Here is a 17150-nt window from a genome sequence, read left to right as displayed (position 1 = left end):
GTTGGGTGTGGCGGCCGGGGTGGACGCTGCCACCACTGGTGTGTTCAGGCTGTCTCCATCTGTGCAGTACATCCCGCCACCGCCACCGAGGCAGATGGGCTTGATGACGGAGCGCTGGGGCTTGCCCATCACGTCGTCGTCCTCCGGCTCTTGCTTCACTACCACCTGGTTCATTTGAGCCCGGGTTCCCATGTTGGAGCGCATGGTCAGGGGAAGGGGGGTGCACTGCTGCTGGTGCTGCTGGTGCCCTGATGACTGGTGGCGCTCCTCGATGGGGAGCTTGCACACAGGATTGTGGGCGACCAGCATGAACTCCAGCTTGTCTTTCTCCTTCTGCAGGGTCTCGATCTCCTTCTGCAGGTCAGCTTTCTCCTCTTCCAGCTTCTCAGTCTCCTGGGAGGAGAAACAGAAGATAACGTTGAGCACTTGAGTTGAGTATAAGCAGGTTTAGTTTTTAGTTTTTAGGGCATCTTTGCTTTTATTTGACAGCTACAAGACATGGATGCTGCAGTTCATGGTCAGTACCTTAACCCACAGGCCACTTATGTAGGATAGTTTAACTTGTTGAAAACAAATACTGTAACATCATTTTTATGAATACTCAGTGATAAAACACCAAAGCATTGAGAACATGGCTACAAAAATGATCTTCAGCCTAATCAAAGTTTTGTACAACTCTCTTCAAAAGTAAGAAAGTGAAATTGTGTTCCCCCAAAGCGCCAAAAGAGGGCACTGTTTGTTCACGTTCAGTTTCCTGAACAGAGAAACTAGCAAAATCAACACATTAAATCAAGAATTTGTCAGGGGCCATTTAGACTCACAACGAGTAATCTTCTTCTACTACTTCTAATCCTTCTACTTGAATCTGAGTCTCACTTGAGGACTGTGCATTAGTTTTGTATCTTAGACATGAGATCTGCCTCAACAGTGTGTCAATAATGTGTCATATAAAAGACCAGATAAAGCCATAAAGGCCGTCCGTCAGTTCTAGACAACACGCTGATATAGATAAGCTGACATGCTGTCTGAGAACTTTGACTCATGGTCAAAGGTATTAGGAAGTTGTACACACGGTGCTAGGAGGGGGAGGCACCCAGTGAGGCGTTTAAATGAAAGCTATCAGTCAATCAGAGCGGAGACATTGCAGGAATACTGCTCCTTTTCACTGGAAAGTGACACTTCCTTATTTGGACTTTTGAAAAATAGGCGTGTGAAGACAAGAAAGCATTTTTTTTTTTTTTTCCTTCCCTGGAAGCAGTGGCTGTGGTGTGTGCATGGCTTTATGTGGGATTGTGAGACAAGCAATTGGCCCCTTTTACAAAATGTCCTGCATTCATGGAGACAGCTGCCTACAGCAAATTCCATTCCTGGGGGTTTTTTAAGGCCTGACAAGCTCAACCTCACTGTAATTCGGCTAATTAGTCCATTTAGTTGCCGTCACTGGCTGCCAGGCAGGGCCGCGAGACAGCCCTACCTCTGTCTGCAGCCGCCTGAGACAAAAAGCTTTTCATCGCCTGTCATCTCTTCACTCAGACCTCGCACTCAGAGAGTCAAACCAGTAATGTGAGGTTGTAAATTTAGGTGTGGAGTTCAATCACCCATCAAAAAATATGGACCCCTGCCAGACTTCTGAACAAGTCTGACTTTCTTTCTCTTGTACAACATTTATTCTCTTTGTGCAAATGATTTCTTTTGTTGCTTTTTTTTGGTGCCTTTTTCATGAACTATAAGCATGGCAGATTTTGCCCCAAAACAGGAAGCATAGGTGTTTATTAGCTAGAGGTGTCTGTCACATAAAAGGAACATGATGCTCCAGCACTTACACTGACTTATGGTTATTTGATATGATTAAAGCAGAACCCAGTAGCAGTCTGATCTGATCTGATGGCTCCAGTTGTCAGGTTTCTACTCACCCCTTGCAGCATCTCGGTGAGCTCTCGCCTGCGGTTGCGGCATTTGGCGGCGGCTAACTTATTCCTCTCACGTCTCACCCTCCTTTTCTCCTCTTCCTCCGGGGTGAGCTGAGGGCAAGTAAAAGAAGGAACACTGCAGGTAAAATAAGCTGTTTGACAGGCGCACACAATCAATATGAAGCGAGGAGCAAGAGTATAAGAGCTGTTTACTACTGGCTGACTGTGAGGAGAATAACAATGATACAAAGACATAGAATTTATTGCCATGATAAAATAAACTCAACGGTTTGCTTCTCTGACATTAAAAAAACATGTTTATTTAATGATATCCATTAACGATAATGTGTTTTGCTTTGTTTTCAGAACAACCCCACTTCAAATTTCTTTGAAACTTGTGCTCTGAAGAAAGGTGCAGCCTTATATAAAATCCCCTAGTGGTCTTTTTGCAGCCCTGTTACGCCCACATAGTCATCCCAGGTTCCTCACCTGTTCATCCCTCTTGCGTCGGCCTCTGGCGTCCCCGATGGAGCGGATGACCCCGGGCCGAGCCAGCGAGTTGTGCCCCAACAGCCCAGGCCCGTTGGTCAGGTGATGGCCGTACGGGTGGGAGCGGGAGTAAGGGTTGGACATGGAGGTGATGACGGTGGGCTGTACCATCCACTGCAGGTCTTGGCTGGTCGTGATTGCATTGATGGTAGGTATGAAGGCACTGTTGGAGCCGGGCATGTCGACCCTGTACTTCTGGAAAAAGAAGGAATGAGAGAGATTTGATAAGAGGGGATGCATGATGGCATCTAAAGGAAATTTTCTGGAAAAGTGGGGTGGCATCAACCCTGCATGCTGGCATTGGTCCAATGCACACAACTGAATCACATAATCTTAGTTTATATCTATGCGGCCTGCATCATTTCACTGAGAGCACAATCGCAGAGACACACACGGCCACCCACCATTATCAAATTCACACATTTTCCACATTTCATTTCTTATAGTAATGATTCAATTCACATAGGCAACACACTGTGTATGTAACCCCTGGAGTGGAGCAGTGACACATGCTGTGAATCATGTGGGAAAGCCCAAGGTGTCCAGTGCATCTCACTTTACTACACTAACCATAATAACCAGACAAAACACAGTGCTGGGAAAGTGTTACACGCGTCTGGAGAGTCAGGAGGGTAAATATACATTTAAGTTGCCTGCGTTGATAGATAATGTAAGGCTTATATGGTGGCATAGACCTTCTCATAACATCCAGAGGAATAACTGTTCCAAAGGGATTTTTACTAAATTTTGTACAGTTTAAAATGTTGATTGTTGGAATCAAGTTCAAATGAACCGACAAAATGATTATTTTAGAGTTAATCATCCATAGCCTGTAGTTCTGGGTGTGTCTAAAGCCAAAATGTGATGCAACATACTATGTTCCTGGTCTAAAGACTTTAAGCCACTCAATCTTTGACACTAACTTTAATTAATTATAATTTTGGAGCCTGCCCTTTCAAATGTAACTATCCTATCCTATCCTTAAATGTATGCAATGTATACAATCAACATGTATGCATGCATATTAAAGGAAGGGTAGACTAGTGTGACTTTGTCTTTCTGATACTCAGTATGAGAACTGATGTCAGATCAGTATTACTTCATATCTACAGACAGACGGACTGCCTGTCTGTGTGCGTAATTTACGCACGTCCCCATATCCCCGTTATTCCCGACTTTCCGTCGGATATCCCGGCAGTCTATTGGAACTTTGTTTATCTGGTGAGTCATTGTGTATGGGATTTGTTAAGCACATGTGAAAACGCGGTCAGTTCCAGTAAAGGGGGAGGCAGCCAGCTGTAACAAGCCAGTTAGCCAGAATTATATTTCTGCCGAGCTTGGCCTCAATATAAGAGCCTTAAAACCCCCATTAAAATAAAAAAGAACATGAATGTATATGTAGTGGTGTGTGAAGGACACTGAGTGGAGGCACTGCAGTAAACACAGAAAAGTCTCGGTGTATCTGCTAAAACTTCTGGTCTTATAAAAATTATATTAGCATGCCATGTTTTGATATGTCTCAATAAACCCAACAAAGAGGTCATGTTCCAGTCCGTTGTAATAGGAAACAGACAGGCAGTGTGTGATTACAGGGAACCAAAGCAATGGTAGATACCGGCCAAAAGTCGTTTACCGTAATGTTGCGTGAGCCTGACGAGGCTTTTCCACAGAAGTGCTCTATACGCAAGACTTGGATGCGGGTAAACAACATGCCTCTTCCCGGATTTATATCCTATTATTTGTGACTAGAGGGACACGGCGTCCTCCCAGCACTACACTGGCACGCCTACAGTGTATGTGGGCTATAGCTCACTGAGAATATACGAAACATTAACCTCGGATGCAATTTCTACTTTTAAACAGCCTTTCAGAACGCGGCAGTTTATTTTTGGGGGGCATTTTCTCAGTAGGGATATACATGCTTTTGATTGCCCTGCGCTCCCGGTGTGTGCGCGCTTCCCGCTGCAGGAAATGTGCCATGTGCAGCGCCAGATGAGAAAATCAGACTACAATCCGGTTCATGGCATTTGTGATAGTTTAATAAGAGAAATATCTGCCACAAATACCACCTGTAACTGGACTAATATTAACAACAGCACACGGCTCTGGTGCTCTCCAAAGCGTTTAACCGATGGCCAAAAGAAATGAGACATCTCCTTACCCTTGTGTTAATGCCTGTTGCATTCTCCACTGTACGTTTTATTTCGCTACCCCGGTTAATAGCCACATACAGGGTATCACATCTATGTGCTGTAAAGGATTTATGGTCTGTATAATGCACGAGCGTAAAATGCGTCTCCGGTCGGGTGCTACACTGCAAACACCCCCAAAATATTATATTTTAGGCAAATAATATGAGCGCTATATGAGCGCTAGAGAGAGATCTGATGTTGCAATCTGGAATTTAAAATGGTCCCATTTCTACAGCAGCAAACAGCTCAAAACCGCCTCACACCCCGGTGTGTTCAGAAGTTGTGTTTTACAATAAGCACCAACTGAAGAATACATGTTTATTTTTATTTATATGACCAAAATCACCAAGCATTCGCCATTCACTGCGTGCGCACCAGCCGGCGCGTAAATTGGACATTTGATCAAAAGTGCATCATCCGTGTGTGTTTAGATGGGCCGTGACACAATTCAGATGCTATGAGTCCAAAATACTTGTGCATAGATCGAGTGTTGCATCTGTTGAGTCACCGATGCAATCTGTGTCATCGGGCTCATCTGTTATTTTTTCCCCACAGCCACCTGGAGAATTCCTAAATTCCTATTAACGGCCACAACCCGTAACATGATAAAAAAAATTAACTTACAGTTAAATTAAAACAGTTAATTAATTGCAATTGTAACAGCGCCTGCACTGGAAATCGAATCCAAACACAGCTAGACATATTATTCGTACATAGTGAGGCCACGGCCCGGTGCTTCCTCGTTACCTGGTAGCTTGAGGTAGAGATCGGACTTCCGATCGTGCTGCTGCCGCTAGTGAAGGACTCTGGCTGGGCCGGAGAGGTGCTGCTGCCGCGGGACGAGGTGTCGTAGTTCCCGGAGTAGTCCTGGTACATGATCCAGGAAAGAGGAGGATGTCAGTAGACTGTTTGATCTCTGAACCCCCCTTTTTTTTAAAAAAAATCCTCGCAATGAAAAGGCACCAACAGGAAAATCCTCAGTTGTTAGACGTTGTTAATTTGGGATATCCAGAGAAGAGTTGGCAAAGACAAAGTGCAATTATGCTCCTCTAAACTAACCTAAAGCATCTCACAGATATTAGCCTACCGGTTGGAATCAGTGTTCTCTTGTGTGCTAGCCCTGCTTGTAAAGGCTATTTCTTATTGTGCCTTTATTATTCTTGCGCCGCAGGAACTATCGCTGCACTATTAGAGATCCTCTCAGGTGCGCAAACTTCAATCTAAAGTCAGCAGCACACCTTCAGCAGTCAAATCCAGACAGTGAACCTGTAGTTACAGAGTGACTCACGCAGGTTAACATTCGCTTTAAAGCCTAATGCCTGCCTGCTCTTCTGAAGATTTTCCGTCGCCGTGCCTACTACACTCTATCTGAGCTCTCTGCTGTTCACGGAACAGTTCTAACTTTTTTTCTTTTCCTTTTTACCACACTTCCTAGAGATGACTCACTTCAATGGCACTATGAAGAACTGCAACGGCTTTTCAACACAAACGAACAGCCTACGTCACACCTGGGCGTTGCGACTTCGTCCAGGGAGGGGTCGTTTCTGGATAAGGCAGTGAAAAAGAAAGATCCGCCGTGACCATCGTTCGCCCAGCGGACACTGGAGAGATCGCGGAGAATCTGGGAGACACTAAAAGCAGCTAAAATATGTCTGGAGAGATTTATTTTGGATGCGGACGTCAGTGCCTGCTGTGGAGTTCACTGTTTGTCTCACTTGCTTTGATCCATTGACGCATGTTTCCTAAAATGGGCAGTTGCGTCAGAGCGCGTGTGGGTTTCCTTGGTAAAGGAAGCGTCAGACACTGGAGGGATTCCCTCCCCTCCACACTGCACTCCGGACTCTGGTCCCGGTCCGGTTACCCGTCAGTGCAGAGAAACGAAGATATTGAATCTTTAAACGTACAGATAAAGAGCGTATGGACGCACGCTGGGGTAAAGTCGCGGGACAGACGTGCGCGCACACAGCAGGAGTGAGTTTAGATCATTAAAAGCATCTCTCGGAAGTTCCCTGTGTCAGAATTAATTCGATACATCCCCATCTGTGTCTAAAATGTATTGACACCAGAGAGAGGCCACTCGTGTGCACCATGCCCGTTATTTCCACTGCTTGAAGACACGCGAGCTCAGCATCCGCCGGCTTCCGTTTGCCGCTGTTCCCATTAATAAAGACCACTCAAAATGATTGGACATGCGGCGTTTCGGCACAATACAGTCTGTGTTATTTGGCGGTGACGCATTGTGCGTAATTTGGAGAGGTGGCACGGAGCGCAAAAGGATGGTACAAAACACAGCATGATCCCATGCATTTGGTCAATGAATATGGCCCACTGGTTAGGTCTACACAACAGTGCAGCGTGGCTGCTTCAAAGGAATCTCAGTGAAATGTGGGCTAATTGTAATTCGGACGCACCTCATAAACAAGGGCACAGCGCCCAGAATGTGACACCTTACACGATATGAAATGGCGCATTAAGTATAATCCAATCTGCCACGGTTCCTATTTTAATCTGTATCACCACAACTGGTTCTGCTGAGCTATCTTAAAGCTGTTTGCCGCGCGTATCGTTGCCAGAACGAGTCGCTCCCATCAAAAAGTTTCGGCTGCAGTGTTCAGTCGGGGAAGTTGAGCGGAGGGAAAATAATCTGCAGGGGGTTTTCTGAGGTGACCACTCGCCGCGGAGGGACTGAGTTTATGTGCTTGCTCATAACGTGAACACGTCAATTACACTGTAGGTACTCCAGCTCTCCAATATGTCACCCTTTCCAAAGTTACCGGGTGTCATTTTCGCTGCATTGCCTTTTGACCTGCGCACTGATCTCTAACTGCCTGTGTGGGGACTAAAGTCACTCAGCGTGCGCCCCGGGCTTCAACTGAGACGGAAAGCACGCAGATGTTCAATAAATCTGTATTTGAATGATATTAATTAATGATTAATGTTTATCATCTTCCAACGACGCAGCTTTTGAGCGGTAACGGTGTTGCTAAGCGACACCGTTTCTGCTAAATTGCTCGGGGGAAATCTAATCTTCTATATTCCTATAATTAATGCTGTAATATAATTTGAGATGCACCCATCGGCGTCAATTTGGGGGAAGCAAGGTATGGCACTGTGACAGGTTCTGTTCCTATATGAGTCCAAGTGCATAATGAGATATCACGCAAAAAATTGGAATGCACAACAAACAGCGTTATGTGACGCCTGTCAGTCAGATGTTATTGCTCCAATTTGTCATTAGTTGGGTTAATGACAGATTCAGGGACTTATTAAAGATTTGAGTGCCTCAGCACTGCAGCAGAGGAGACAGGTCAGGTCAGGTCAGGTGAGAGATGTATGCTGGGGGGTCAGTGTGCGCACTGAGGCCGGCACATCCATCACACATCATAAGGAATCAACTGCATATAGAACATCTCCTCCAGCTTGCCGTCCACACAGGAATTATGCTCACTGACAGACTATAAGCAAGAGGCTTACCTGGCCGTGGTCGACGCGTTACAGGTGCTCGTGACGCAAGAGCGTTGATATGGCCCTAATGCTGCCTTCACGTACCCGTCTGCTAAATCCGAATGTGAGACATTTAAATAAATGGCAGTTTGGCCAAATGCGTTGGGTAAAGTGTAATGAAAAAATGAAGCCTATAATAAAATGAGGTTTTAGCGACATTAGGACAAATGTTGCGGAGCCGCTGTGGCACTAAGAAGAATTTATTCAAAATGTAAAAATTTGAAAAACTCTAAACTCAATAGATTATTCAGGTTTGACACCAATTTATGCACAGACCGTGTTTGGTATATGAAGTTTAATCATTAATTAAAATTAAAATAAGAAACATGCAGTACAAAATGCCAAATATATATATTATTATCAATAAAATGAACTTTTTAGTTGTTGCCCCTGCTAAACATCTGAAGCTCCATCTCACTCAGTGTATTTCCTATGCTGGGTCAGTGTGCACTCTGAGAAAGCATGAACACTATGAACATGCTATCTTTTAATAGTTGCTCTGTGGTGTGCAATTTAATTCACACATTTGTATTCACATAGAGGCCTACATATCGCACTCTCTCCTTAAGTTACCAACAGTGGCGGAAAGTAGCAACGTGGTAAATATCATGTTTTACTCCACTACATTTGTTACACAGCTATTGTACTAGCTACTTTACAGATTTTCAACATATGATTAGTTTATAAAATACAAAGTATTGTTATAGATTACATTGCATATAATAGTCACACCAGAATCATTTTAATTCAAAAGTACTGCTCACACATTCAGGCATCAGTATTAATTAATAATATAATGTAAAGTAATACAATCCTTACAGGAGCCATGGTGCTGCATAATGAGGAATTTTATTTTATGTTTGATACTCTCAGTACATTTTGCTGCATGCAGGCTTCTAATTTGAATTGAACATTAAGTGTGGGATCAGATTACTTCCACTGGCTGTTCCTTTATCATCACTGACATTATTGTTAGAATAAGATTTTGTGTGCAAATCTGCAAAATGCACACCAGAGCCTCAAATACCTCTCACATGTGCAGTGTCATTTGTTGGCATTAGTCATGACTGATTCAGGCATGATTCAGGTGCATTTTCTGATAGCGAGAAAAGCCATTCTCCACTTTAGTTTTTGTAAAGGGTGAAACAGATTCAAAACACCTACTCAACAGTGCACTCATAGCATTTACAGTATGACTGAGTTATTTTATTGCTAAATAATTAGCAGGAAAGCTGCTCAACGGAACAGAGAGGAGACTGTATTATGTGAGCTGAAACTTTTCTTCATGTCACCAACTTCAGAATTCACAATGATCAGTGTGTTTGGTAATTTTACTGGCACTTTTTTGCCCTTGCCTTCCCTTGTTTTTCGTCTGCTCACCTGTCTCGTTGTAAGACCTTAACCTGGATAATAGCTCAACATGATCAGCATGGCTAATCTCACAGCTCAGGTTCTGCACACACGCAGGCACCAAAGTGCTGACTAGGAGCATAGAGAGTGGGTTAAAGAACTATCAGTGTGACTGACAGTGGGATTTATTGTTGCGCTAGCAGTTAATATACCGTTTTATGATGCAGCAAAGAAGCAGCAATGCATGCCTGCTAAATTCACTGCATGACGCAGGAAGCTAAGCAGACCTACTGGTGAGCAACACTCACCCTTTTCTTTCCCCCACACTGCTTACAAATCTATTGAAACTAGTCCGTATGACTTGGTCTGCTCTGACAATGCAGTAGCAAACATGTTGTGCTCTCTTGTCACAGCGTCTTGTGCAAGTTGGACGTTTTAAATAGAAATCTAATCAGCAGTTTCATCAGGATGCCCACTGTGCAAGGGCTTTAAAAAGAGACTGAATGCCAGACTGGCAGACAGCTCCTGTGAATTAAAGTAACCATCCTTCAGTGATTTCATTTACTGGTTGCCTTGGTGACTCATGTAAAGCAGTCAAACACAACAGCACAGAGGGATAATTTGATCATTCTTGACCTCTGGAGTGTGCGATTGTGGAGAGAAGAATATGAATTCATTGGCTGCATATCCTCCAATAAGGCCAATCACATTCAGGTATGCCAAAAGCACTGCAGCTGCTCGGCAGCATCTTGTTCTTGTTCATATGCAGTGTGTCTGGATAATAAGATACATTCATGTTATGTCAAGCTACTGTGGTTTGCTTTAAGCTTAAATGCAGATCCCTAAAACAATTAAAACATAAGCAAATATTTGCAGATATTCAGTGATGGTTTAATGGATGGACATTAGAATTGTGTTGTTTTCTTAATTCATATTTTTATTTATTTATTATTATATATTTCTATATTTATTTAATTTAGATAAATAATACACACCATATATGGTACATAGCGCATGTATCTGCACTGAAAATCCTAACAACACATCTTAATAAAATAACTAACTTAACTTAATCCTCCACAAAATGTGGAGTCACTCTCCACCATCAATTGAACTGAATTAAAAAATTAATTGTTGAAACAACTCAGCTGTTTTAGTAAACTGAAATGTGTGCAGTATTTTAAGTATTGGTGATATAATTCCACTTTGTTCCATTGATTCATTGTATTTAAGTTGGTTTATATCATTACAAAAATGTAAGCTCTGAAGCCACAAAATGAATTGGCCACAATTGTTTTTATTATCATACATCAGCTGTTTTGGCAGGTAATGTAATAATTTATTTTAGTGGAAAATAAATTTGTAAATTCAATTTAAGTGGTATATATAGTATATAATATACTATATATATACGTTTTAAGTTTAATTAACTGAATAAAATTGGTACAAGGAACAAAACAATAACAATAAATAATTGAGGTAATTGAAGTCAAATATTTTTTCATGCTTAAATTGTTGGAGGTAATGCATTTCTGTTTAAATAAGTAAACTTAAGTAAATAAGTTTCCTCAAATAATTTGAGTTGAACTAACTCATCAGATTTTCCAGTCTAGGGGTCACATAATGTGGTCAAACCCGCTCCCGTCCACCAATTTAGACACACCATGGAACTGACATGTCATAACCAAAAAAATAAATAAACAGAAACAAATACCAACAATAAAACATTATAAATGTCAGTGGACAAAGTTCTATATTGTTGGAATCTTGACAGTAATTAAAGAAGCACTACACCCATTGTACACATTAAGATCAGTTTATTCGTCATGGGAAGTATGACTCAGCCAGTGAAAACAGTTGTATAATGTGATGTCATCAGCGTTGTCTCAGGTTCAGTCTCAGTTTATAACCGGAACCTTGTGTTACAAACTGGGCTTGTGAAGTTTAAAAGATGTGGGTGCTTACCATGCACGGGTGATCAAGTGAAAAACGCTATTGATCATGATGGGAATTGTAGGATGTAGTGTCTTCATCTGGATCAGCCTCTGTCCCTTTAATTTTGGCTAGTAATTTCGACTTTGGTTTTGGTCTCTGCCAGCTCCTAAGGAGAATATGCTAAATGCTCCTCTGTGTTCACCAGCTAGTCGCTAACTGTGTCTGATGCTGGGCAGGTAGTGTATGGCAGATTTTTAACGCTTTTTGCGCTGAAAAAGCTGCCTGCTTCAGCTGAAAACCAGTGAAGTTGTGGGCAAACAATGAGCTGAAACTCGCTATAAATCTCCATAAAGCTGCAGCAGATTCAGCTGATAATTCTCTGTAGGTTCATTTCTACAAGCGACCCCTTTCATATTGTCACATTTCAAGCTGTTTTAAAAATATATATATCCATAGTTGCTTTGAAGAAATAAGTAGACATTTGGGGAAATATGCTTATTCACTAGCTGTTTTCCACTCTTAAAGCTAGGCTTAGTATAAAGATTATAGCCTTATATTTACTGGACAGATATAAAAGTAGTATTGATCTTCTCATCTAACTGTAAACAAAAATTATTGAATTTTCCATTTATACAGTTCCCAAATTGTCCAGTCTGAGGGGAGGTCTAGGTTTTCTTATGGTAATTATTATGTCTGATGCTAAATATGTTATTTTGTTGAATATGAATTATGTTAAGAGGTTCCACTTATACAAACATCTGTCCATGCAATTAAAAGAAAAGGAGGCAGTTGGGAGAACTGCTGATGTTCCTGCAGGGCTGATTTGTGGTTAAAGTGTTGAACCTGAAACCAGCCTACACATCAGCGCTGCTGGATGTGGAGCTGAATCTCTTTTTACAGTAAACAAATGCATTTCAACCATTCAGATGTCTTTTCACTAGAACTGTTTACTGCTCCTTAAACTCCAAGAAGAGCAGCGCTGGAATTGCCGTGAGGTGGGAATTAGGGGGTGGGAGCATCTTATTAAATGCCATCACGTAGCAACCAAATATTTCCTTGCTTGTTTGCTGCTGCAGAAGGGAAATAAACCAAGTGACCTCATCTGACTCGAGTCCAGCTAATACTTGTTTTCACGTAATTGTGCAGGTCCACTGGTTGGCAAATCTAAAATACATTTTGTTACAGGAGATTGCAGTAAAGAAACTCGCTCTACTCTATAATTTACCAGGAAGTTTAGTTTAATCAAATGACCACAGGCTAATAGCCAAGTGGAGACCCACATATTTACCTGTATCAACACGCCCGAACAGACTCTTGACAGTAACTTCACAAGCATTAAGGTATCAGTTCCTGATACAATGGAAGGAAGTGCGTCACAGACGTGCTGCACCTCGAGACAAAGAAGAATGGAACGCTGCTCGGGCAAAAACAGCAGAGAGAGAGAGAAGGGGAAATGTTGGAGCATGTGGTGGAAGAAGTGAACAAATAACAGGGTCTGGGCGAAGAAAAGAACACGAGTGGTCGGGGGACTTCTGAGCAGGCACCGACCGGTCAACACAGCCACCTGTAGCTCGCAAATAAACAGGACCCTGGTGTTCCTTCCACTTTTACTGGACTGCTTGTTTTCAGTGGAAGAAAACAAAAGTCCCCCCTCTGCGCCCGATACTAGAAACCAAGGAAAGGAAAATGTTGGCTGCCTGACAAAAATGGCCTTTATATTTGCGTATTATTTTGTTTTGGTCTGTCTGCGTGTTGTTTTCCTCGTCGTTGGCCCGAAACAGTCAAATCAAATAGTGTTTCTGTGTGACGTCTCAGTGCAGCCACAGTGCACACACAATGGGCAAGTTTATCTCACTCCGTCAACAAGGTTGTCAGTGTAATTTATGAGTATGCTGGCCTGAGAGCAGGCTGAGGGCTGTGCAGCTTGGAATGTTAATGGGTTTTGGTTAAGGAACTCAGTTGTCCGGCTGTTTGACCTCAGCTGAAAAACCACCATCCTCCTCTCTACGGTTAAAAAAAACGGTCTGAAGTTGAAAGAAGACGCTATCTTTAAATCTAAAAAGGTGTAACATAGGAGGTTGTTGGTTTATTTTTAGTCCCGGAGCATCTTTGGTGCGTTATTGCTTCTGTTTTCTGCACTACACTTCCAAGAAATCACCTGTAAAACTAAAAGTGTGGGCGGCATCATTTTATCTTGGATTTGTGGTTGATGACGTTTGAGTTTCAAGGCTTTTGATGTGCTCAGCTAACTGACTTACTACCCATTTCTTTTGGAAGTCTGGAAACACAGACACATCACGTCATGTGCACCAAAAGATTTTTCCCAGAAGGTGGTAAACATGTTTACAACAAGTCGAAAAGCTTTTCTGCACTGGAGGTTGAATCATGCTGTTACTGTAAAGGTAGAAAGAAAGGCCTCTTTTGGAAAAAAAAGAAGACGTGGATTTAATGTACAGTTTTATCCATATTGCTGAGTCTTTGAATAAAGCGGTGCTGTATTAGAAAACTTCACTCCACGTCCTAAAGCTTTGGAGAGATTAGCACTGTTGGCTTGTCTGTAGATGCAATCTTGCATTACTCGGCGTTAACATAGAGAATTCTTTGTGTTCAACTTTATGTGTGCCAATATCTCGCTCGGTCTCTCACATGCCACTCTGAGGCTTATCTTCACTGCAGCATAATCCACATTGTTTCAGCTCGGTTTATCTGGGTCCTCGGTGGGCAATCTATTGTTGAATCAGATGGGAGGATATCACTGTTGTAACTGATGAGCTCTCAGATTGGCCCCACTGCTGCCTCTGTAATATCTTACTACCTGTCAGATGTCTCATACCTTATTTACTATTATATTAACTTTATTACAGTTTAAGGTGAGTAGGAAGACAGAAATACGGCAACTTGCAATACAATCTTAAGTAATAAATTAAAGTTTTACATTGTTTTTTTAAGGTTTTTTTTGTTATTATTTTTATTATGAAGTTTTTAAGTATATAAAACTGTGAATAGACACAGAAATACATTCAAAATAAATTCAAATTTAAAAAGACTATACTTTGGATGGCATTTTAACCATGATTAAATTACAGGCTGTTGTCCATCTGTAACAGACATTGATATTCAAGACTAAAGAGAATACCAGTACCTTATAAATTACACAGCCCATTTAATATGCATATGGGGTCTTGCTTGCCTGATGGCTTTACATTTTTTTGTTGTATACAGTGCTGCAGGGATGATGTGCTTTTGTAGGCCAACCTGGAAGTTGCCCTGGTTCCTTCGACAAAAAGCCAACTGGATGTTTTCAAACTACAAACTACACCACGGTCGCATGACTTCACCTTCACCACCACCAAATGTCCAACTTGTAATTAAATCGTTTGATTAAAATCTACAACTTGGAAAGTTTTAAGGGGGAATAGTCTGCAAGAGCTGGAGTATAAGGAAGTGCCAGAGGGAACTGGAAGTGCATTCATTTCCTGGTAGGCTACTCTATTGGTTCCCAGATAGCTCTTTGGTGTTATCCTGTTTCTATCAGACTGGCAAAAACATTTTCAACTTCCTTCATCTCCACACAAAAGAAAAGATTCCACACTAAGCTGATGCAGTAGAACCAACAACAACAAAAAATGTATGGGATTTATTTGCAGGAGGACCAGCCTGTTCACTGAAAAACAGTGCAGTTTTAATTACTATTGGGATGGCGGTGCAAAATTACCCACACACACACTCTGGAGGGTATTAAAATCACAGAACAGTGCAAGTAAAGTCAAAATAACCCCACCTCCCCTGGAGAAATAAAACCAGTCCAAATGGAGTCTACAGCCACGCTAGCGGCTCTGTGAGACTGTAGAGATAGTGTCTGAGCTCAATCAGTAGGTATAACAGGCTGATATTTAGCATAAAATATTTCACAGGTTCACCTTTTGCTTACTAGAAGAGTGCTCAGTAGAGTGCAGATCTCCACTAGGTGTGTCTTGGGGCATGTGGGTGGGGTACCAGGAGAGCAGGGCAGGCTGTGTGTCCAGTGTGTATGTATATTGTGTGAGTGGTGGAATGAAGGGAAGACAATATGTAGGTTACATTATTACGGTTTAACCAGAGCAGACAGGCTATATGGAGACAAACCTCTGACACAATGTCCACATAAAGCACACTGTATTATTGCTTCACCTGCTGTGTTTGAAAAAGTCAGAGATAGTCTGTATGGAGCTGATCAGATGTATGGAATCCATCTGCAAACGTTCCAGTTTAAGATACAACCAAACTTTTCTGTGGATATTGATGCATGACAAAAAACAGAATGTGTCCTGCAACAGACTAGGTAACCCCTGTTTACTGGAAATTGGCACAGGTTAATCGAATGTGAATAGGTGCTCCGTAGTATCTAAGTCAGTGCACTTAAAAGTACCAAGTACCAACCCTAGCTAAAGGTAGTGAATTTGTACAAATGCATTCAGTGTACGTTATTCCTGTTGACCAAGAAGTCACGCAGTTTATCGCCACCATGAGGGATAAGTTAACTGACAAAGGCATTTCAGCAGCTGTAATTTTTTAAATGACTACTGCTGTAATGTTTTAACATTTTTCCCAATCAGTCCCTCCAGGATTTCCTAGGCTTTTTTGGGGATCGTTGGAGCTTAGAATGTCTGATTTCACAGCAGCTTCTCTAAAGAAAGATGATGCAGAAGCAAAATTGTTAGTAGTTTGGAGTGTTCCAAATGACAATACTACAATGATTCAATCATCAAATCAAATTAGTGGAAAAGTTGCGGTGACTCGGACTGAAATTACAAGGAGGATCTCCACGTTGCTGCGATTGCAACATTGCAACTTCCTGGGGACTGCCAAATGTAGACACCTGTCAATAAAAACAGACACACTGAAACATACCTCTATCTTCTTACTGGAACAACAGAAACAGCACAAAGACAAGTAAATGAAGGTATCAGTTGAGACTGTGTGGTTGGACAGTCGTTGCTCAAACAGAATTGTGAATTATCAGGGAGGGATGGGGAGGAAGGAGGCGGGGGAGGCGGTTGATCTTCTTCCTGGGGTCGACTCCTCTGGTGCGTCCATTCCTTCCGGCTCGATGGAGACTTAATGTGAGTGTGGAAAAGTGGAAAATTTAATTAGGCTGCCAAGGGGGGTTTGTGTCACTTGGCATGAGCCATCCCCCACCCTCGCTCTCTGTTCTATTATTGATATAAGATTAGTTAATCCAACCTATATAGTCTCGCTACATATTGAACCATACTAGTAAGTATAATAATTAAGCAGACGACTGACGCTCTGTATAGGTCGTGAGTTGGTTAAGCTCGCATTATTATAATGTCACACGAGCCAGCTTGAGTAAAAAAATAAGGCAATATCCTCTGTTTTGCCCGTTCTCTCCATTCAGCAGCCTACAGACTTCTAAACTGTGTCCCATCATCATCACGGGCTCCGTCGTGGTCATCGGAGGTGGCGAGCGCCCGCCACCATCAGGCAACCGCCGTCCGTCATCAAGACCCTTGCAGCGTGGAACTATAACTGTGGATGGTGACTATCTATGGCTGTTCCTGGTAACACTCCAAGTGTCATTGTCCAAAGAGACTGTGGGTAAAAAAGGTAAATAAGAGATCTCAAACACCGGGGTTGTTCCGCAAATGAGAATAAGAGGGAGATCGGCGGGGGTTAGAGGGCCTGATGGGTGGTGGAGTGCATGTCGGAG

General features: G+C 42.3%; 1 protein-coding gene across 2 annotated transcripts in view; it reads right to left on the bottom strand.

The window, feature by feature from the left end:
* The window catches only part of fosl2 (FOS like 2, AP-1 transcription factor subunit), a 7127-nt gene extending 990 nt beyond the window's left edge, over nt 1-6137 (bottom strand). The window contains exons 1-4 of one of the 2 annotated variants that reach the window (XM_035674365.1): nt 5399-6137; nt 2400-2654; nt 1914-2021; nt 51-393 (exon numbers count right to left, since the gene is read on the bottom strand). In XM_035674365.1, coding sequence (XP_035530258.1) covers nt 51-393; nt 1914-2021; nt 2400-2654; nt 5399-5527 — 835 coding nt within the window. In that variant the 5' untranslated portion in view covers nt 5528-6137. Of the gene's footprint in view, nt 1-33; nt 394-1913; nt 2022-2399; nt 2655-5398 lie in introns of both variants that reach the window. The other variant, XM_035674364.1, reaches the window with a different exon arrangement.
* Nucleotides 6138-17150: the final 11013 nt, after the last annotated feature.

This window comes from Morone saxatilis, unplaced genomic scaffold, assembly GCF_004916995.1.
Source record: "Morone saxatilis isolate NCDOM2014 unplaced genomic scaffold, NCSU_SB_2.0 Contig3, whole genome shotgun sequence".
Lineage (NCBI taxonomy): Eukaryota > Metazoa > Chordata > Actinopteri > Moronidae > Morone > Morone saxatilis.
The sequence above is the reverse complement of the archived record's forward strand: the minus strand, read 5'-3'. Positions and strand labels throughout refer to the sequence as shown.